The sequence below is a fragment of the Homarus americanus genome, unplaced genomic scaffold, assembly GCF_018991925.1.
Source record: "Homarus americanus isolate GMGI-L3 unplaced genomic scaffold, GMGI_Hamer_2.0 scaffold32583, whole genome shotgun sequence".
In the NCBI taxonomy this organism is placed as follows: domain Eukaryota; kingdom Metazoa; phylum Arthropoda; class Malacostraca; order Decapoda; family Nephropidae; genus Homarus; species Homarus americanus.
This window is the reverse complement of record NW_024713129.1, coordinates 15,934,990-15,958,092: the sequence shown is the minus strand read 5'-3', so window position 1 is coordinate 15,958,092 and position 23,103 is coordinate 15,934,990. Positions and strand designations below refer to the sequence as shown.

At 53.6% G+C, this 23,103-nt stretch overlaps 1 protein-coding gene across 1 annotated transcript in view; it reads right to left on the bottom strand.

The window, feature by feature from the left end:
• LOC121870289 overlaps positions 1 to 23,103 on the bottom strand; it is a 145,421-nt gene that overhangs the window by 48,898 nt on the left and 73,420 nt on the right. Inside the window, exon 9 of the mRNA XM_042372083.1 lies at positions 20,257 to 20,330. Within this exon, the coding sequence (XP_042228017.1) occupies positions 20,257 to 20,330 (74 nt within the window). The remainder of the gene's footprint in view (positions 1 to 20,256; positions 20,331 to 23,103) is intronic.

The window sequence follows — 23,103 nt, the reverse complement described above, 5'->3', positions numbered from 1 at the left end:
TCGTTATTTCAGTACGTATTGCTGGTGCGGTAATTGGCTTTGAGAACTTCAGGTGAAGCACATGTGCTGAGAAAAAGGTGAATGGTAGGTAATCAACTCTGTCTGATATTGCTAAAACAAGTACATGCGGCTTTTGCTGCATTCTGCATGAAATCAGCATCGCTTATATTGCCTGATGCGCGCTATCCCTAATATTTGGCCCTCGCCGCCTCTGGAAAAAAGCCATCAATATGCTTTTGTCCCAACACTGGTGAAAAACCTGCGCCAGCTCCCGGCAGAAGGTTACTCCTTGCACAACCACCGAGGGCTAGGAGATGGGGCCCGGCTAATCCCGGTGGGCTTGCCGTACACAGCTTCAGAACTCTGTCGAAGCTCACGGCGGCTCTCGCACAGGCACATAATAATGGGTCAGAATGCGGCAAGTCAGGGGTGAATGCCAGCAGATTAATCAAGATTCGACGATCCGTTACGACAAACGTCAACACACCAAAGTGATAAACTGCAACAACTGTTGCAACAAGTGTAAAACGTGAAAAAAAAGTAGCTATAAGCGCAGAGGCCGAGCACTCAAGCTGGTTAACAACATTTACCGATAAGGCAAAACTTCATCCCCTTAATAAACAAATTTCACGATACCATTTATCTAAAATTTTGTTAAACCAATGCATTTGCCTCCCAATGCGTGTGCGCTCGCTCTTATAATGTCATTACGCCATGGTATTGCAAAAACTTCGTATGCGAAACCGCGGCAAATAAAATTTAACAACCGTCTGCTGAAATCTGCCCACGACGTCTGGTGGAAACAAAACCCTCTTCCATTGGTGGTAAAACCTCGTCGCCGGGCTCAAACATATTCAGCAAGCCGAGTGTCGGGCGTCAGTAGTCGAAATTCTGGAGCGCGGGGGCAGCGAGGCAGCACGCGACGCCAGAGGTTGCAGAATCCCGCAGCCGCATGTCACCTGGCTAGCTCTCGTGCTACAGGCTGAAACGACAAAAGGTAGAGCATATGGGAAATTCGAAACGTTGATCAAAACGGCTTCATTTCCTCTGGTATTCACCAACACTCTGGCGAAATGAGCCCGTTACCGTCTTTACGCCAAACCACGGGTATCTGAGCAAACGCTTAACCCCAGTACATGTTACAACAATTTGAAATGTCTGACTGTCCTTCCTCTCTCTTGGTCTGCATTGCTTTACCAGAAACGAGCATCAGGCCCAAAGCCGTAACAGTCGCGAATAACGACTTTTGAGCAACAGTCACTGGTGCTGCATGGCTCTGCGGCTCCACTAACTCAACACAGCCAGGTGACTCTTGTTATTAGGTGGTAATTTTTAAGGTAACAAAATAGCGGTAAGGTGTGGCTGTTAAGAAGGCTGGAAGGCCACGATAACAAAAATAAAAAGTAGTAGTATTGGTAGCAACAAAATGTTGAAACAACCGAGGTCAAACAAGTAGCATATTCTGGTAACCTTACAGGAGGCGTCGGCATCAGTGGTGAGAACTTGGCCAACATCGCGAGTCGACCGTCAGGGTACCACCCGCCCATAGTCCTTCCTCATCGTGAAGCCAGAACATTATGAACAGGCATTGGGTTTTTTTGGCAGGGTAAGTCCAAAACCAACTAAGGGCGACCAAAGACATCTTGGCACAATGGTGGCGCAAGACTTCCAAAATCCGGGGTAAGTGGCCGGAAGAGGGTGAATGGTGGTGAGTGAAATCCCAGCTCTCAATGCAAAGAGTGCTAACACAGAAACCCACATGCGGCGCTTTGCTGCATTCTGCCATGGTCAAGCATCGTTGAAACTACCTGTCGTATTACTATCCTCAATATCAGGCCTCTTCACCCTCTGGAAGGTATCGATGTCAATTTCGTTCTAAGTGGTAACACCACAACAACCTTGGCGCTTCTTGTACTTCCATCCAGAGCAGAGAACTAACAATCCAGGGAATTGCGCCACTGGTATCCGTCCGCCGCTCGGCAGCCTCACAGACCCTGTGGCAGAATAATACGGCAGAAGTGGGCCAGTGAAGTATATAAGTGGTAGTGCATTTACGACAGGTCGACGCTTGCTGCCAAAATGATAAATTTGCGGCAACTGTTTGCTGCAGGTACCAAAGGTTGAAAAAAAAGTGGCTATGCGGGGTGGGCGCCTCAGGCTGGTGCTACATTACCGTAAGGCAAATGGTTTCAGTCTTATCGCATTGCAAAATACCATTGCTCTGCATTTTGATCGGCCAGTGTTTGCCCTCCCAATGCGTGTGTGGCTCTTCTATGATAACGTCACACCACGGTATTGCAAAAGCTTCGCCGCCGAAAACGCGGCGAAAGTGAGGCCTCGCTTAAATATGTTGAAATCTGCCGGGAAATGTCGCCAGGCAAAACAAAGCCCTCCCTTTCATTGAATGGCAGAATGTGCTGCAGAACTTTAAACATCAATAAGCCCGTGTGGGCGTCTCCAGTACTCGTCTGGAGCGCAAGGCAGCGAGCTTTCAACCGACATCAGAATTTTTTATCCCTTGGCTGCATCTCACGTGTTAGCTCTCAGTGCTGCGCATAGAGACGAGCATATGGGGAAATTCAAAAGCTTGACCCAATCAGGCCCACTTCTCCTCCGTGTTCCCTGCGCTTCTCTCCAGGTGATAAAACCAGTGCAAAATGTTTCTCGCCCAGTTTCCTTGGTAAATCTCGGTAAGCAACCTTGGTATGTTACCCAGCCTGCAAATGAGGCGTCGACTGTGCTGCTCTCTCCTTCGTCGCTTTGCTCTGCCTCGAAACGAACTTCGCCTAACGCCGACAACTGCTGCAGATATTGACTGCCAGGCTACTGTCGCCAATGCCGCATAGATCTGCAGCTCGACAATTTTAACACAGATAGATAGCTACTTATGTGGATATCTAATATAAAAATGGTAAATGGTGGCGAGTGTGGCTGTTGAGCTGGGCCACGTTCCAAAAAAAAAAGATGTTTCTACGCCAGTTTCAGCAGACTGATCTCGAACAAAGCAGCAGCCAAGGGTATGTCACCTTACAAATGAGAAATGTCGGCTTGTCCTTCTCTCTCCCTTCAGTCGCTTTGCTCTGCCTCCAGGCTTGGCTTTACTGCCCTACTCCGTCCTTTGCTGCAGAATATCGACTATGAGCTACGATCACGAATACACATCGTCTGCGGCTCCTTCAAACTAACACAAATAGGTAATTGCTTATGTGTTAGATATTTGTGTTAAGGTAAATAAATGGTAGCGAAGTGTGGCTGTGCAAGAGCTGGAGCCACGTTTTAAAAAAGTAGTAGTAGTAGTAGTGACCTTGATTGTGACAGTCAGCATGCTCACATGGCAAACAAACAGATCGGGTACGATCTGAACAGGGTGAAACTATGGACAGAATGTAATTTGTATCATTTGCCTCCTGTCTACCCACCAACGTGGTTAAGGAGACCTAGATATTGTATCGACTTGCAGATCATATTCCAGAAATGTATGTTAGCCAGTACAGTTGACAGGTTGTCCAGTCTTCTCAGGCTATTCGCCAGCTTGCTGGAAATCATACCTTTCGTGTAACAAATGTATGGTTGTTGCATTGGCAGCGACAACTTCTCTCTCATCCATACCGTGGCCTAGGGCAGCCATCCTCATTGCAGAGCAGCATTATTACACTATGGTTGTGTGTTGTGCATTGTCATGTCTCCTGTTTCTTTACCAATACTCAAAATAACCAAACTTCACCATTCCTAATACCTTTGTCTTTCCTCATCACTCCTCGCTACCCACACCACGACCACCCACACACCACGACCACAACCCGCGCACCACCACTGTCTCACACCGCGTCCTCACACCACCACCGTCCTCCGCACCACCCGCGTTACTCGCACACACCGCCGTCACTCACCAGATCCTCCACACACACCACCACAGATCCTCCACCACCACCGTCCTCCACACACCACCACCATCACCTCCACACACCACCACCGCCCTCACACACCACCATCATCACACTGCCACCGCCCTCTTTACCACAAATCTCACACCACTGCCCTCACACCACCACCACCATCCTCCCACACACCACCACCGTCCTCCACACACCACCACCGTCCTCACACACCACCGTCCTCCAACACCACCACCGTCCTCCACACACCGTCCTCCACACACCACCACCGTCCTCCCACACACCTCACACACCACCACCATCCTCACACACCACCACCGTCCTCCCACACATCACCCACCACCCTCACACATCACCACCGTCCTCCACACCACGTCCTCCACACCACACTGCCTCACACACACCACCACCATCCCACACCACCGTCCTCCTTATCCCACCACCTCACACATCACCCATCCTCACACATCACCCACCACCTCACATCACCACCGTCCTCCCATCGTCCTCCCACATCACCGTCCTTACATCTACAAATCCTCACACATCCACATCACACATCACCGTCCTCACCATCACCACCACCCTCACACATCACCACCACCTCACACATCACCACCGTCACTCCACACCACCGTCCTCCCACACCACCGTCACCACACCACCATCACTCACACACGTCCTCCCCCACCGTCCTCCCACACCGTCCTCACCACCATCTCCACACACCACCACCGTCACTCACACACCACCACACTCCTCCCACCCACCACCTCCCACATCACGCATTACTCCACACACCTGTCCTCCCACACACCTCCCCGTCTCCCACCGTCCTCACACACACCATCCTCACACACACCGTCCCACCCATTTCACACACCACCACTGCCCTCACACACCACCATCCTCACACACCACCGTCCTCCCACCCTCACATCTTCTTGTCCACCACCACCTCACACATCACCACCATCCTCACACATCACCCACCACCCTACCTCTTCACAGATCTCCTGTCCTCCACACATCACCCACCCTCACACATCACCACCGTCCTCCACATCACCACCGTCCTCACACATCTTACCACCTCACATCTACCGTCCTCTACATCACCTCCCATCACCACCACCCCTCACATCTGATGCTCACCGTCCTCACCACCGTCTCACACACCACCATCCTCCCACCACCCACCGTCCTCTACCACCGTCCTCCCACACCACACCATCTCCCACCACCGTCCTCACACACCACCACCGTCCTCCCACCATCCTGTCCTCCCCACACCGTCCTCACACACCATCCTCCCACACACCACCATCGTCCTCACACACCATCCTGTCCCACACACCATCCTCCCACCATCCTCCACACACCACCACCATGCTCACACCACCATCCTCCTCACACCACCATCCTCCCATCACACCAGTCCTCACGCCACCACCATCCTCCACACCACCACCATCGTCACCACCACGTCCTCACACACACGTCACTGTCCTCACACACCACCGTCCTGCACACTCACCATTATACATCACCACAGTCTCCCACCACCGTCCCTCACACACCACCACCGTCTCCACACACCCACCACCATCCCTCCCACACCACCACCGTCTCACCACCACAAATGCTCACACACACCACCACCATCCTCACACACCACCACCGTCACACTCTTTTACCGTCACTCCACACACACCACCACCATCCTCACACATCACCATAGTCCTCACACACCTACCGTCCTCCACACCACCACCGTCCTCTACACCATCACCGTCCTCCCACACCACCGTACTTCACACCACCACCGTCCTCCACCACCGTTACACCGTCGTCCTCCTCTACCACCACCGTCCTCCACACCGCACGTCCTCACTCACCACCACCGTCCTCCACCACCACCGTCACTCCACTACAATCACTCCTCATCTGCCACCACCGTCCTCCTCACCACCGCCATGACCTCATACCACCACCAGTCCTCCACACTACCACACCGTCCTCCCACCACCGTCCTCCACTCACCACCACCGTCCTCACCACCACCACCGTCCTTCCTCCCACCGTCCTCCACACACCACCGTCCTTCCATCTACCAACACCTGTCCTCGCACACCACCGTCCTCCCACCATCACCTCACTCACCATCCTCCCTCACCACCACCTCCCCGTCCTCCTCTTCCACCACACCGTCCTCCCTACCACCACTGTCCTCCTATACCACCACGTCTCCACTCTACCACGTCTCACACCGTCCTCACACACCGTCCTTCCTCACCACCACCTCCACACACCACCGTCCTCCACACTCACACACCACCACCGTCCTCACACACCACATCCTCCTGCATCCTCTGTCTCCACACCACCACCGTCCTCTCACCACCGTCCTCCACACCACCACCGTCCTCTTCACCACCACCGTCCTCCACCACCACCACCGTCCTCCACACCACACACCGTCCTCCATTATCACCTCCACCGTCCTCCATACTCACCACCGTCACCACCACCGTCCTCCACTACCACCACCGCCTCACACTCACCACCGTCCTCCCACACACCACCGTCCTCCACGTACTGCCCACCGGCCTCCATCTTCCGCCACCTACTGTCCTCCCTACTACCACCGTCCTCCCACACCACCGTCCTCACACCACCACCGTCCTCCACCTGTCCTGACTCACCACCGTCCTCACTCACCACCACCGTCCTCCACTCACCATCACACCGTCCTCCCCACCACCACCGTTCTCCACTACCACCACAGTCACTCGACCACCACCGTCCTCCACTACCACCACCGTCTCTCTGCAGCTCACTCGCCACCGGTCCTCCACTACCACCACCGTCCTCCACTACCACCACCGTCTCCACACCACCGTCCTCCCTACCACCACCGTCCTCCACACCACCACCGTCTCCACTAACACCACCGTCTCCCACCATCCTCCCACCTCACCACGTCCTCACACCACCGTCCTCCACTTCACCACCGTCCTCCCCACCACCACTGTCACACTACCTTTACCACCGTCCTCCCACCGTCCTCACATCCTGCTGTACTCACCACCGTCCTAACTCATCACCACCGTCCTCACTACACCACACCGTCCTCCATCACCACCACCGTCCTCCACCTGCAAATCCTCCACACCACCTGATCCTCACTCACCACCACAGTCATCACTCACCACCTTAGTCCTCCACACCATCCTCCACCACCACCGCCTCACACCACCACCGTCCTCCACACCACCACCGTCTCCTCTACCACCACCGTCCTCCCACCCCCTGTCCTCACACCACCACCGCCCTCACACCACCACCGTCCTCCACTACCACCACCGTCCTCTCACACACCACACCGTCCTCCACTACTGTCACCACCGTCCTTCCACCATCCTGTCCTCCACTCACCACACCACCGTCCTCCCACACCACCGTCCTCCCACACCACCGTCCTCACACACCACCACCGTCTCCACCACCACCGTCCTCCACGCACCACCGTCCTCACTCACCACCACCGTCCTCAAACACCACCGTCCTCCACTACCACCACCGTCCTCCACACCACCACCGTCCTCCACACACCACCTCACTCACCACCACTGTCCTCCTCTACCACCACCGTCCTCCACATCACCACCGTCCTCCACACCATCTACTCCTTGTGACCACCACCGTCCTCCACCACCACCACCGTCCTCCACACCACCACCGTCCTCCACCACCGTCCTCCCATACCACCACCGTCCTCCACTCACCACCACTGTCCTCCACGTTCACCACCATCACTGTCCTCTTTCCACCACACCGTGCCTCCCTACCACCACCTCCTCCTCACACCACCGTCCTCCACTCACCACCACCGTCACCTCACACCTCCTCACTACACCACCGTCCTCCCACCGTCCTCACCACCACCACCGTCCTCACTCACCTCTCCCACCACCATCTCACACACCACCGTCCTCCACACTCACCACCCCTCACATCACCGTCCTCCACCACCGTCCTCCACTCACCACCACTGCCTCACCACCACCGTCCTCCCACCGTCCTCACTTATCACCGCCTCCTCTACCTCCACCACCGTCCTCATCACCACCACCCCTCACACATCACCGTCTCCACACCACCATCGTCCTTCACATCTCCACCGTCCTTCACTCCCACCGTCCTCATATACCACCTCCCTTTGCATCCTCACATCACCGTCCTCCCTACACATCACCTTCCTCCATTACCGTCCTCTACCGTCCTCACCTCCACCGTCCTCCCACCACGTCCTCACACACCACCGTCCTCCCCCGTCCTCCCCTCCACATCCACCACCGCCTCACACTCTTACCGTCCTCCCACCACCACCGTCCTCCACGTCTACCACCACCGTCCTCCACACCACCACCGTCCTCCACACCACCATCCTCCACACCACCAGGTCCTCCTCACCAGCACCGTCCTCCTACCACCACAGGTTCTCCTCACACCTGCTGCTTCTCTACCACCACCGTCCTCCACACACCACCGTCCTCACATCACCACCGCCCTCCTCATCACCACCGTCTCTCTCACCCACCTTTACCGTCCTCACATACCACCACCGTCACTCTGTCCTCCTACCATCGTCCTCCCACATCACCACCACCTCACATCACCGTCCTCCACATCACCCACCGTCTCACATCACCACCACCCTCACACATCACCGTCTCTCTCACTACCACCTCACCGTCATCCACTACCTACCATCTTGTCCTCACACCGTTACCACCGTCTCTACCATCCTCAGGCACCTCCACAAGTCACCACCGTCCTCCACCACCACCGTCCTCACCACCAGTCCTCTACACACCTCACTGGTCATCACACACCATCTGTCCTCACACCACCACAGTCCTCACACCACCACCGTCCTCCACACCACCACTCGTCCTCCACCTTGTCCTCCCACCGCCTCCTCCTCTACCACCACCGTCCTCACCACCACCACCGTCCTCCTCTACCACCACCGTCCTCACACACCACCGTCCCACTCACCACCACCTTTGTCCTCCACACCACCACTTCCTCCACACCACCACCGTCCTCCCTCTTACCACCACCGTCACTCACCATCACTGTCCTCCCACCGTCCTACAGTCCCTCCCACACCACCGTCCTCCATCACTGACACCACCGTCTCCTACATCCCACCACCGCCTCTCATCACACCACCGTCCTCCACTCACCACCACCGTCACTTACCACCACCACAGTCCTCACACCACCGTCCTCCACACCACCAGTCTCTCACCACCACCACCGTCCTCACACCACCACCGTCCTCCACACATCTGCATGGTCCTCACTCACCACCACCGTCCTCCACACGCCACCACCGTCCTCCACACCATCACCGTCCTCCCACACACCACCACCGTCCTCACTCACCACCACCGTCCTCACACCGTCTCCACTCACCACCATCCTCACACCACCGTCCTCACACCACCACCGTCCTCCCACCGTCCTCCCACCGTCCTCCCACCTCCACCGTCCTCACTCACCACCGTCCTCCACTCCCACACACCACCACGGTCTCCTCACCACCACCGTCCTCACTACCACCACAGTCCTCTTGTTCACCACCACCACCGTCCTCCTCTACCACCACCGTCCTCCACTCACCACCACAGTCTTCCACTACTACCACCGTCCTCCTCCCACACCACCAAAGCCCTCCACTACCACCACCGTCTTCCACTACCACCACCGTCCTCTCTTCTTACCATCACTGTCTTTCCATCACTGGCCACTCATCAAATGTTCCTTCACTGGCCACCACCGTTCTTCCACTACCCACTCACTGTCTTCTTCACTACACACCGTCTCTTCCACTACTACCATCAAACCTTCCTACTACCACCGTCTCTTCCACTACCACCAATGTTCTACTACCACCACCGTCTCTTTCCACTACTATCATCAGCCACTACCACCACTGAAACATTACCAATGTCTTCCACTACTCACCGTTCTTCACTACTACCACCGTCTTTCCTACTACCACTGTTCTTCTACCACTACCGTCTTCTGTCATCATCAAGTTCCTTCACTACTACCAATGTCCTTCCACTACTACCAATGTCCTTCCACTACTACCAATGTCTTCACTACCACTCACTGTCTCTACTACCACCGTCTTCCTCACCACCGTCTCTTCCACTCACCACCAATGTTCCTTTCACACCACCACCGTCTCGCTCTCTACCACCACCGTTCTCTACTACCACCACCACTGCCACTCACTGTCTCTTCACTGGCCACCACTGTTCACTACTACCACTGCCCTCACTACTACTCACCGTCTCTTCACCACATCAATGTCTTCACTACCTCTCACCGTTCCTTCCACTACCACTACCGTCTCCACTCACACCAATGTCTTCACTACTACCACCGTCTCTTACCACACCACCGTCTCTCCTCAATACTCACCGTCTCCGCCACCACCGTCTTCCACACCACTGTCCCTCCACTGGCCACCACCGTTCCTTCCACTACTATCACTGTGTTCACCACCAAACCCTTCCTCTACCACTCACTTTCCACTACCACCACCGTCTTCCACTACCACCACCGTCTTCAATACCACCGTCTTCCACTAATAATTACCGTTCACCACCACCGTTCTTTCCTTACCACCATCGTTCCTTCACTCACCAAACCGCTTACCACCACCGTCTTACTACCGTCTCTCTTTCCACTACCACCACCGTCCTTCCTTCTCAATATTAATGTCTTCACTACCACTCACCGTCCTCCACTGGCCGTTACCGTTCCTTCCACTACCACCACCCTTCCTCTTTCTCCACCCTTCCTTTCTCCCATCACTCACTAACCACCTTCCTTCCACCCTCAACACCAAGTGATCAATATAAACGTAATTATTGTTGTAATTCTCTTAGCTATCAACGGAGTCATATTATCAACTTATATATTAACACTATTGTTATCACCACCATATTTAATGTAAGAATAACATTATCAAATTAACGTCATTAATTATATCAGTTGTTAACCTTAGAGTTATTATCTTGTTATTTGATGGCGAGTCGTGAGGGACTTTACTTCTCTCTCTCTCTCTCTCTCTCTCTCTCTCTCTCTCTCTCTCTCTCTCTCTCTCAGTTCACCGCGTCCATTAATCACAGGATCTAATATTCTTGTGCTACAGTCCTCTTGTACTGTCTTAACAAATGGATGCGAGATAATTAGGTCCTTTGTTGTATGACGTCATCTGGTTCTTTAGCTCCTCCCCAAAATGACGTCATCCTTTAACTCTCCCTCGCGACGTCATGTAGCCACTAAAGCTCCTCCTCAACAATGACGTCATCCGATTTCTTATTGCTCCTCCTCATTCAGTGACGTCATCAGATTCTACTAAGCTCCTCCCTTACAGTGACGTCATTTGATTTCACTTAAAGCTCCTCCCTCTTCTTAATGGTCGTCATTCTCTCTCTCTCTCTCTCTCTCTCTCTCTCTCTCTCTCTCTCTCTCTCTTTTTTTTTTTTTCGGTGTAATGAGCGCCTCGGATTAGACAAGTGTGTAAGATATTGATTATTATTTCTCAGCTCCCGAAGGACTTCATGGGAGGGAGGGAGGGAGGGATGTGGGGGGTAAGGAGGGGAGATAATGAGGGGGAGGGAGGTTAGAGGGAGGTAAGGAGGAGGGGGGTAAGGAGGGAGGAGGGAAGGAGTGTCAAGGATTTAAGGGTGTGAACAGATGATGAGAGGGAGGAGGATGTGGAATGCAGAACACACACACACACACACACACACACACACACACACACACACACACACACACACACACCAATCTCGTTATCAGCAGAAAGTTGAGGGGAAGTTGAGTGGGGAGAGATGTGGATGGATTGATAGATAGATAGATTGTAGTAATGTGATGGTGGTGGTGGTGTTGGTAGTGATGGTGGTGGTAGTGGTAGTGATGGTGGTATTAGTGGTGGCAATGACAACGTTGATAGCATAACTTCACTATTGGCATTGCTTAGTTAGGTGTGTCAGACAGAGACAGACAGACATACACTGACCATTGCTTAATCCTGACACCCAACGACTATTAACCACCCTGTGCTTGCCACAACCAACCACCTGGCTACTATCGTCAACAATACCGCTACAATAACTTTATAGTGACACAAGATAGTTACATAGCCACATACCAATCACTTGAGCTCGGTCTACTTAACGGGGTGGGGGTATTGTTTGGTGTTGAGTCAGCTGATAGATGGTGGTGGAGGGTGTGGCGGTGTGGTGGAGGTGGCGGTGTGGTGGGAGGGTGGTTGTGTGGTGGAGGTGTGGCTGTGTGGTGGAGGGTGGCGGTGTGAGGGTGGTGGAAGTGTGGTGGAGGTTGTGGTGGTGTGGTGGAGGGTGTGGCAGTGTGGTGGAGGGTGGTGGAGGGTGTGGCGTGTGGTGGGAGGGTGTGGTGGAGGGTGTGTGGTGGAGGGTGGTGGTGTGGTGGAGGGTGTGTGTGGTGGTAGGGTGTGTTGCGGTGTGTGGTGGAGGGTGTGTGTGGCGGTGTGGTGGAGGGTGGCGGTGTGTGGTGGAGGGTGGCGGTGTGGTGGTGGTGGAGGTGTGTGGTGGTGTGTGGTGGAGGGTGTGTGTGGTGGTGTGGTGGAGGGTGTGGCGGTGTGGTGGTGGGTGTGGTGGAGGGTGGTGGAGGGTGTGTGTGGTGGAGGGTGTGTTGTGGTGCGGTGGTGGTGTGGTGGAGGGTGTGGTGTGTGGTGGAGGGTGTGTGGCGGTGTGTGGTGGTGTGTGGTGGTGGAGGGTGGTGGTGTGGTGAGGGTGTGTGATGGTGTGGTGGAGGTGGCGGTGTGGTGGAGGTGGTGGAGGTGTGTGTTGGGTGTGTGTGGTGGAGGTGGTGTGGTGTGTGGTGGTGTGGGTGGAGGGTGTGGTGGTGTGGTGGAGGTGTGTTGCGGTGTGTGGTGGGGGGTGGTGGTGTGGTGGAGGGTGTGTGTTGCGGTGTGTGTGGTGGAGGGTGTGGTGGTGTGTGGTGAAGGTGTGTGTGGGTGTGTGTGGTGGAGGGTGGCGGTGTGGTGGAGGGTGGTGGTGTGTGTGGTGGGGGTTGGTGGTGTGTGGTGGAGGGTGTGGTGTGTGGAGGGTGTGTGTTGCGGGTGTGTGGTGGAGGGTGTGTGGTGCGGTGTGTGGTGGGGTGTGGGGTGGGTGGTGGTGGGTGTGGTGGTGTGTGTGGTGGAGGGTGGGGGTGTGTGGTGGAGTGTGGTGGTGTGGTGGTGGTGGGTGTGTGGTGTGTGGTGGTGTGTGTGTGGTGGAGGGTGTGTGTTGCGGTGTGTGTGTGGTGGAGGTGTGGTGTGTGGTGGAGGTGGTGGTGTGTGTGGTGGTGGTGTGTTGTGGTGTGTGTTGGTGGTGTGTGTGTGGTGGTGGTGGTGGTGTGTGTGGTGGGGGGTGTGTGGTGTGTGTGTTGGGGGGGGTGTGGGGGGTGTGGGGTGGTGTGTGGTGGAGGGTGGGTGTGTGTGGTGGAGGGTGTGGTGGAGGTGTGGTGGTGTGTGTGGTGAGGGTGGTGGTGTGTGTGTGGCGGTGTGTGGTGGAGGGTGTGTTGCGGTGTGTGTGGTGGAGGGTGGTGGTGTGTGTGGTGGGAGGTGGTGGAGGTGTGGTGGAGGTGGTGGGTGTGTGTTGGGTGTGGTGGGGTGTGGTGGGGGGTGTGTGTTGTGGTGTGGTGGGTGTGTTGGGTGTGGTGGTGTGTGTGTGGTGGTGGTGGTGGGAGGTGTTGTGTGTGTGGTGGTGGTGGTGTGTGGTGGAGGGTGTGTGTGTTGGTGGTGTGTGTGTGGTGGAGGGTGTGGGTGTGTGTGGTGGTGTGGTGGTGTGGTGGTGGTGTGGTGGTGGTGGAGGGTGTGGCGGGTGTGTGGTGGAGGGGTGTGGCGGTGTGTGTGTGGGTGTGTGTTGGTGGTGTGGAGGTGTTGGGGTGTGTGTGGTGGAGGGTGGTGGTGTGTGGTGGAGGGGTGGGGTGTGTGTGGTGGTGTGGTGGTGGTGTGTGGGTGGTGTGGGTGGTGGGGTTGCGGTGTGTGTGGTGGGAGGGTGTGTGGTGGAGGTGTTGGGTGTGTGTGGTGGTGGGTGGCGGTGTGTGTGGTGGTGGTGGAGGGTGTGTTGCGGTGTGTGTGGTGGAGGGTGTGGGTGTGTGTGGTGGTGTGGTGGAGGGTGTGTGTGTGTTGCGGTGTGTGTGTGGTGGAGGGTGTGTGGTGGTGTGTGTGTGGTGGAGGGGTGTGTGTGGTGGAGTGTGTGGTGTGTGTGTGTGGTGGTGTGGTGTGGTGGAGGTGTGTGTTGCGGTGTGGTGGTGGGTGGTGGGGTGTGTGGTGGTGTGGTGGAGGGTGTGTGGTGTGTGTGGTGGGTGGTGGAGGTGGTGGTGTGTGGTGGTGTGTGAGGGTGTGTGTGGTGGTGGTGGTGGGTGTGGTGGAGGGTGTGTGTGTGTTGGTGGTGTGTGTGTTGGTGTGTGTGGTGGTGTGTGGTGGAGGTGGGGTGTGTGTGGTGGGTGTGGTGGAGGGTGTGTGTGGTGGTGGAGGGTGTGTTGCGGTGTGTGTGGTGGAGGGTGTGGGTGTGTGGTGGGTGTGGTGGTGTGTGGTGGAGGGGTGTGTTGCGGTGTGTGTGTGGTGGTGTGTGTGTGGTGAGGGTGTGTGTGCGGGTGTGTGTGTGTGGTGGAGGGTGTGTGTGTTGCGGTGTGTGTGGTGGAGGGTGTGTTGTGGTGTGTGGTGGAGGGTGTGTGTTGCGGTGTGTGTTGCGGTGTGGTGGAGGGTGTGGCGGTGTGTGGTGGAGGGTGTGTGTTGCGGTGTGTGGTGGAGGGTGTGTTGCGGTGTGTGGTGGAGGGTGTGTTGCGGTGTGTGGTGGAGGGTGTGTTGCGGTGTGTGGTGGTGGGTGGGCGGCGGTGTGTGGTGGTGTGTGGTGAGGTGTGTGTTGCGGTGTGGTGGTGTGGCGGTGTGTGGTGGAGGTGTGTTGTGGTGTGTGGTGGAGTGTGTGGTGGTGTGTGGTGGTGTGTGTGGGGTGTGGTGGAGGGTGTGTGGGGGTGTGTGGTGGGTGGGTGTGTGTGGAGGGTGTGGCAGGTGTGTGTGGTGGGTGAGTGTAGTGGTGTGCCTCAGCTTCTTCTCGAGGCTAGTGGTGAGGAACCTCCCTACCCACCTCCTCTCTCCCTCCTTTCCTTCCCACCCATATCTCTAGCCTCACACACACCATCCCTCCTCGCCACTCCTGCTGTAGTTTCTGCCGCCGTCTGCTCCTTTCTACGGATTTTGTAACACATCCTACCATCATCACTACCACCATCATCACTTCCACCACATTATCACCATCACCATCACTTTCACCATTCTACCACCTTCACTACCACTATCACCATCTGCTAGAGCCTCTATCACCATCACCTGCCACCATCTGCCAACAACAACCAACACAATCACAATTACTTCCTCCAGCCTGAGACACAATCACACAGCAACAACACAACTAGAAGAACCGCAAACAGGTATAAATAACATACAGTTTATTGGACCAAATATGTGAAAAATCACATTACTTGTCTTGATAACAGGAGAGAGAGGGGGGCAGACATACAGACCGACAGACAGACAGAGGGAGAAACAGAAAGAGAGAGAGAGAGGGGGAGAGGGAAATTAGATTAGCCAGGTGTGAATTGTAATAACACCTTCACTCTAATATTACCTGGTGATGGGACAGTGTATTCAACAGGTGTCTCATTAATGTTGTTACCGAGAGGAGACAGGGGACTTCTACCTGTCTTATTATTTACCTGAGGAAGAGACAGCTCCTCTCTCTCTCTCTCTCTCTCTCTCTCTCTCTCTTCTCTCTCTCTTCTCTCTGTCACAAAATCACAAAAACTTTAACTCAATTCATTTACTTACGTTTGTTGGTTGACACAACCTGACAGACAGACAGACAGATGACAGACAGAGAGACAGACAAAAACAGACAGACAGACACAAAAATATTCCCATCAACATGAACAAACACGTCCTTAAATTGACTGACCAGAGATGCCAACTAGTAAATAACATCGTCATTATTTTTGTAACTACCGCCGCCGCTCCAGACAACCACCTAATTAGCAAACCATTTTGTGTAACAACCACTTAATTACCTATCGAGTTGTTAAGGAGACGGTCATCCAGGTGTGATGGTGACAGGTGGAGGAGGGGAGGGGAGGGGAGGGGAAGGTGGAGGAAGGTGAGGGAAGGGTGAGGGAGAGAATATGAAGAGTGGACAGAGGAAAGGTGGAAGAATCTCATCCCATTAACTAACCTAACACAGACAACCTCCCATTCCATCATTCCTTATTCTAAGCTTCCTTTAAATTACTTCGGTTCCTCTTCTCCCTCTCACCTCTCCCTCTCTCACCTCGCCCTCCTCACCTCCTCTCTCCCTCTCATCTCCTCTCCCCTCCCTTCCCCCTCACATCTCCCTCCTCTCACCCCCTCACCTCCTCCTCTCACCTCTCCCTCCCTCCCCTCACATCTCTCCCTCCACCTCTCCCTCCCTCTCACCTCCTCCCCTTCCTCTCTCACCTCCCTCCCTCTCACCCTCCCTCCCTCCCTCTCCCCTCCCTCTCCTCCCCCTCCCCCCCCTCCCTCCCTCTCCTCTCCTTCATGTATTTAATTTATTGTTGTTATCATTGCTGTTGTTGTGTTTATTCCCACATCACCATAAGCTACTACTACTACCATTATCACTACCATCACATCACCACTATCACCACCACCATACACCCCACACCCACACACCACTCTCCCACACCACTCCCCACACCCACACACCACTCCCACACACCACTCCCACTACACACACTCCCTCACACCATCCACCCCCTCCCCACACACCCACTCTTACAAGCCAACATTCACTTGTATGGCCGCAACAGCTACAGAACTGTCTTAGCTACACCTCAAACCCTCTACCAACCTCCTCCTACCCACCCTCCCCTACCCTCCTCTCCCTCCTCCTACCCAGCCACCAGCTTATTTTACACACACACAACACACACACACACACACACACACACACACACACACACACACACACACACACACACAGGAGATCAAACGCACCTGAATGTTATGGGTAGGTGAAGGGAACGAATCTTCAGGAGATGAAAGAAATGAATGAAAAATGAAGAAATTGAGGAAAAAATAGAATAAAAGTGAAATGAAAATGAAACAAAAAAAGAAAAAATATAGGTGGTTGTTGTGGGTTGTTGTTGTGGTTGTGTGGTGGTGGAGTTGTAGTGTTGTGTGTGTTGTTGTGGTTGTGTGGGTGAGTTGTAGTGGTTGTGTATGGTTGTGTTTGCTGTGTGTGGTGGAGAGTTGTAGTGGTTGTGTGTATGGTGTGGTTTGTGGTGGTGGAGAGTTTGGTGGTTGTGTGTATGGTTGTGGTTGTGTTAGTTGTGGTTGTGTGTATATTTGTGGTTGTGTGTTTTAGTTGTGTATGGTTGTGGTTTGTGGTGGGTGTGTGTTTTTTGTTTGTTGTGGTTGTTTGTATTTTTGGTTGTGGTTGAGAGGTGACGTTACTCTTGTCTATGTGGAGGGTGATCTCTCTCTCTCTCTCTCTCTCTCTCTCTCTCTCTCTCTCTCTCTCTCTCTCTCTCTCTCTTGAGTAAGGTGACTTAGTCGTCTGGAGTGCGATGACAATTCCCTGGGTTTAATATCATCGTACTCAACGTTACAGGTCATCGTACTCAACGTTACAGGTCATCGTACTCAACGTTACAGGTCATCGTACTCAACATTACAGGTCATCGTACTCAACGTTACAGGTCATCGTACTCAACGTTACAGGTCATCGTACTCAACGTTACAGTCATCGTACTCAAAGTTACAGGTCATCATGCTCAACATTACAGTCATCGTACTCAACGTTACAGGTCATCGTACTCAACGTTACAGGTCATCGTACTCAACGTTACAGGTCATCGTACTCAACGTTACAGGTCATCGTACTCAACGTTACAGGTCATCGTAGTCAAATGGATATAGTGTTCAAGGGGGTTATCGTACTCAAGGGTTTAAAGATATAGTACTCAAGCTGTTAAGTCATGGTACTCAATGGGATGCACGGGGAGTTGTATGGCAGGTTGAGAAAGACAAAGAAGAGAAAAAGAAATAAGAAGGAATAATAGTATAAAGAAGAGGAGGAGGAGGACTGAATACTTTAACCAGGTGGAGGACAAAGGTGTGAAGAAGGACTCGTGGGGACAAAGGATACTCCCAGAAGTCCTACAGACACAACGACACAACACACCAGAATATTAGATTAAATGGAAGGGAAAAAAAACATGTGACCAAAATAAAAGTTTCCCCACAAATAAAGAAAATGAAACAAAGAAAACGGGTGTGTGATGGTGGGGAGGAGGGACTTATGTACTTAACCACAGGACATAACTAACAGGTAATGAAATAACAATTCTTTTGAAATAAACCTGTGGAATATGTGAAGATTAGACACCTCAGTTTACTTCACCTGATGATTAAACACCTTAACGCTACCTAGGCGGGGGAGGGTTGGTTTGGATTGGGTTGAGTTAGGTTAGGTTAGGTTAGGTTACAGTGCAGAAGGTAGCTTATATAGTGTAGTACAGTTCTGTATGTGAGTACAAGAGGTGTACTCACCATGTGTGGGGAGGTGTACTCACCATGTGTGGGAGAGGTGTACTCACCATGTGTGGGGGAGGGAGGTGTACTCACCATGTGTGTGGGGAGGTGTACTCACCATGTGTGGGGGGGAGTGGACTCACCATGTGTGGGGAGGAGGGTGTACTCACCATGTGTGGGGAGGTGTACTCACCATGTGTGGAGGAGGGAGGTGTACTCACCATGTGTGGGGGAGAGGTGTACTCACCATGTGTGGGGGAGGAAGTGTACTCACCATGTGTGGGTGAGGGAAGTGCTCACCATGTGTGGGGGAGGAGGGGTGTACTCACCATGTGTGGGGAGGAGGGTGTACTCACCATGTGTGGGGAGGGAGGTGTACTCCCATGTGTGGGGAGAGGTGTGACTCTGTGTGGGGGAGAGGTGTACTCACCATGTGTGGGGGGAGGTGTACTCACCATGTGTGGGGAAAGTGTGCTCACCATGTGTGGGGAGAGAGGTGTGCTCACCATGTGTGGAGGGGAGGGAGGTGTACTCACCATGTGTGGGGGTGTACTCACCATGTGTGGGGAGGGTGGACTCACTGTGGGAGGAGGGGAGGGTGGACTCACCATGTGTGGGGAGGGGGTACTCACCATGTGTGGGAGGTGATGCATGTGTGGGGAGGCGTACCATGTGGGGAGTAGGGTGTGCTCACCATGTGTGGAGGGAGGAAGGTGTACTCACCATGTGTGGGGAAGGGAGGTGTACTCACCATGTGTGGGGGAGGTGTACTCACCATGTGGAGAGGTGCTCCTGTGTGGGGAGGTGTATTCCCATGTGTGGGGGAGGGTGTACTCACCATGTGTGGGGGAGGGAGGGAGGTTACTCACCTATGTGGGGAGAGGGAGGGTGTACTCACCATGTGTGGGGAGAGTGTACTCACCATGTGTGGTGGGTGTATCCAGGGGAGGTGTGTCCTCCATGTGTGGGGAGGTGGACTCACCATGTGTGGGGAGGGTGTACTCACCATGTGTGGGGGGAGAGGGTGTACTCACCATGTGTGGGGGGAGGGTGTACTCACCATGTGTGGGGGAAGGGAGGGAGGGTGTACTCACCATGTGTAGAGATGCTCACCATGTGGTGGGGGAGGTGTGCTCACCATGTGGGGTGAGGTGTACTCACATGTGTGGGGAGGGTGTACTCACCATGTGGGGGAGGGTGTACTCACCATGTGTGGGGAGGTGCTCTCCATGTGTGTGGGGGAGGGAGGGAGGTGTACTCTGTGTGTGGGGAGAGGGAGGTGTGTCCATGTGTGGGGGAGGTGTGCTCACCATGTGTGGGGGGGTTCCGGTGAGGTGTACTCACCTGTGTGGGGAAGGTGGACTCACCATGTGTGGGAGTGTCTCACCATGTGTGGGGAAGGTGTATCACCATGTGGGGGAGGGAGGGAGGTTGCTCACCATGTGGGGAAGGGAGGAGGGTGCTCACCATGTGTGGGGAGAGGAGGTGTACTCACCATGTGTGGGGGAGGGAGGGTGTACTCACCATGTGTGTGGGGGGTGGACTGTGTGGGGAAGGTGTACTCACATGTTGTGGGGAGGTGGACTCCCATGTGTGGAGGGAGGTGCACTACATGTGTGGGAAGGGAGGGGTACTCACCATGTGTGGGGAGAGGGAGGTGCTCCTGTGTGGGAGGTGTCGTCGTGGGCTGACAGGTAATACCATTCTGGTTCATCTTCCAGCGGCGCCGCGTTCAGGTCGACTACCACCTGAGGAAGACAGACAGGTGTAAGTTATGACACACACACACACACACACACCAGTCCGTCACAGCAAGCTAATATTGAAGAGTCCAAACCCATCCACACAACAACTGTCAGTATTACTTGAGCTGCCTCGCTGTGGTGGTGATACACTACAGACACACACGCACGTACGCACACACACACACACAGACACAGCATCATAGCTTCACTTTTTCTTATATATTTCACTATAGTTTAGGCTCACTTGATAATGGTCTCCTTCAGCACATCGATTACTCAAGTCAGGAGAAATGAAATAGTCTTGTGTGTGTGTGTGGGATTATACTCTACTGTAAGGCAAAAACCTAACCTAATCTTATCACCTACCCACACCTGATATCCACAATATCACACACACACCCCTAAACACACACACAGTTCTCTTCCTTCCTCCAGTCTGTATCACCCCCTTCTATCCTCCCCGCAACATCCCCTACCCCTCCCTCCCTCTCACCCTCCTCCCCTCCCTCTTCCTCCCCGTCATAGAACGTTTTAAAGAGGACACCGTGAAGGAGATGGTCAGTGGTGGTGGTGTGGCCACACAACTCTCTTTTCCCACCACACAAATCCACCAAACTATCACTCTCAACATTACTCAGGGTCACGGCCTCAACATCATCTAAACTCAATTGAACACCAGAGAGAATAATTACCTTCATTTACACCTTAAACATTCCTAAACATATTTCGTACCAATAAAAACATCATCTAACAACAATAAAACATCTCCACTACGGTTTAAACATTCGTTACTCATGGAACATTCCACTGAAATATTGAATGATAGGATTTAGCAGAGTATAAACATTCGGACGATTAATATTGTTACATAAACATCAAGAAAATGTTAAATAAAACTCCTTTAAACCATTATGGAATATTTTAAACTATTATTAAACGACTAAACATCACAAAACATCACACACAAAATATTAACATTTTCTTAAACATTATGTAGTATTATCAAAAAATTTTAATAGCCTCTTAAACATTGTACAGCCCAACCCTAACCTAAACATTATTAATTATCAAATAACGCTAAAAACACTTTAAACATCGTACATCAACATTTAAAGAAAATCAATTGTCCCAAACATCATCAAGTCAACATCACAACACTTCTATGGACCATAAACATTACCCAACATCATAACATTACCCAACATCATAAACACTTCAAAATGATTAATAGTTATATAAACATCGAGTATTATGTTACGTAAATAAATAAAAATAATTATGATAAAAATAAGAGATTTTTTGTGGGATGGGGCTGGACTGTGGTAGGGATGGGGCTAGACTGTGTAGTGGATGGAGTGAACTGTGGTAGGGATGGGGCTGGGCTGTGGTAGGGATGGGGCTAGACCGTGGTAGGGATGGGGCTGGACTGTGGTGGGGATGGGGCTGGACTGTGGTAGGGATGGGGCTGGGCTGTGGTAGGGATGGGGCTGGACTGTGGTGGGGATGGGGCTGGACTGTGTGGGGATGGGGCTGGGCTGTGGTAGGGATGGGGTTGGCTGTGGTAGGGATGGGGCTGGGCTTGTGGTAGGGGATGGGGCCTGGGCTGTTAGGGGATGGGGCTGGGCTGTGTAGGGATGGGGCTGGGCTGTGGTAGGGATGGGGCTGGGCTGTGGTAGGGATGGGGCTGGACTGTGGTAGGGATGGGGCTGGACTGTGGTAGGTATGGGGACTGGACTGTGGTAGGGATGGGGCTAGACTGTGGTAGGGATGGGCGGGCTGTGTGAGATGGGGAGGGCTGGGCTGTGGTAGGGATGGGGCTGGGCTGTGGAGAGGATGGGGCTGGGCTGTGGTGAGGGATGGGGCTGGGCTGTGGTAGGGATGGGGCTGGGCTGTGGTAGGGATGAGGCTGGACTGTGGTGGGATGGGGCTGGACTGTGGTAGGGATGGGGCTGGACTGTGGAAGGATGGGGGCTAGACTGTGGTAGGGATGGGGCTAGACTGTGGTAGGGATGGGGCTGGCTGGACTGTGGTGGGGATGGGGCTACACTGTGGTAGGGATGGGGCTGGGCTGTGGTAGGGATGGGGCTGGACTGTGGTAGGGAGGGGCTGGGCTGTGGTAGGGATGGGGCTAGACTGTGGTCGGGATGGGGCTGTGGTTGGAGAAGGTGTAAACTGCTTCAGGCATAAAACCACAGCATTACCCAGGCAGTGGTGGTGGATTGGTGGTGGGTGGTAGGGTAGTGGTGGTGGTGGTGGGTGGTGGTGGTGGTAGTAGTGGTGGTGGTGGTGGTGGTGTTGGTAGTGAGTAGTAGTGGTGGTGGTGTGGTGGTGGTGGTGGTGGTGGTGGTGGTGGTGGTGGTGGTGGTGGTGGTGGTGAGTAGTAGTAGTAGTAGTAGTGGTGGTGGTGGTGGTGGTGGTGGGGGTGGTGGGTGGTGGTGAGTAGTAGTGAGTAGTGAGGTGGTGGTGGTGGTGAGTGGTGGTGGTGGTGGTGGTAGTGGTGGTGTGGTGGTGGTGGTGGTTGTTATGGCATTATTAGTAGTGATGGTTGTAGTGGTGATGGTGGTAGTGATAATTGTGGTGATAATGGTAATAGTTGAGGTACTGGTGGTAGTTGTGGTAATGGTGACAGCTGTGGTAGTTGATAGTTATGGTAATGGTGGCAGTTGTGGTAGTTGTGGTAATGGTGGTGTTTAGTAGATAAACGTGGTAGTTGTGGTAATGGTGGTAGTTGTGGTAATGGTGGCAGTTGTTAGTTGTTATGGTAATGTGGTTAATG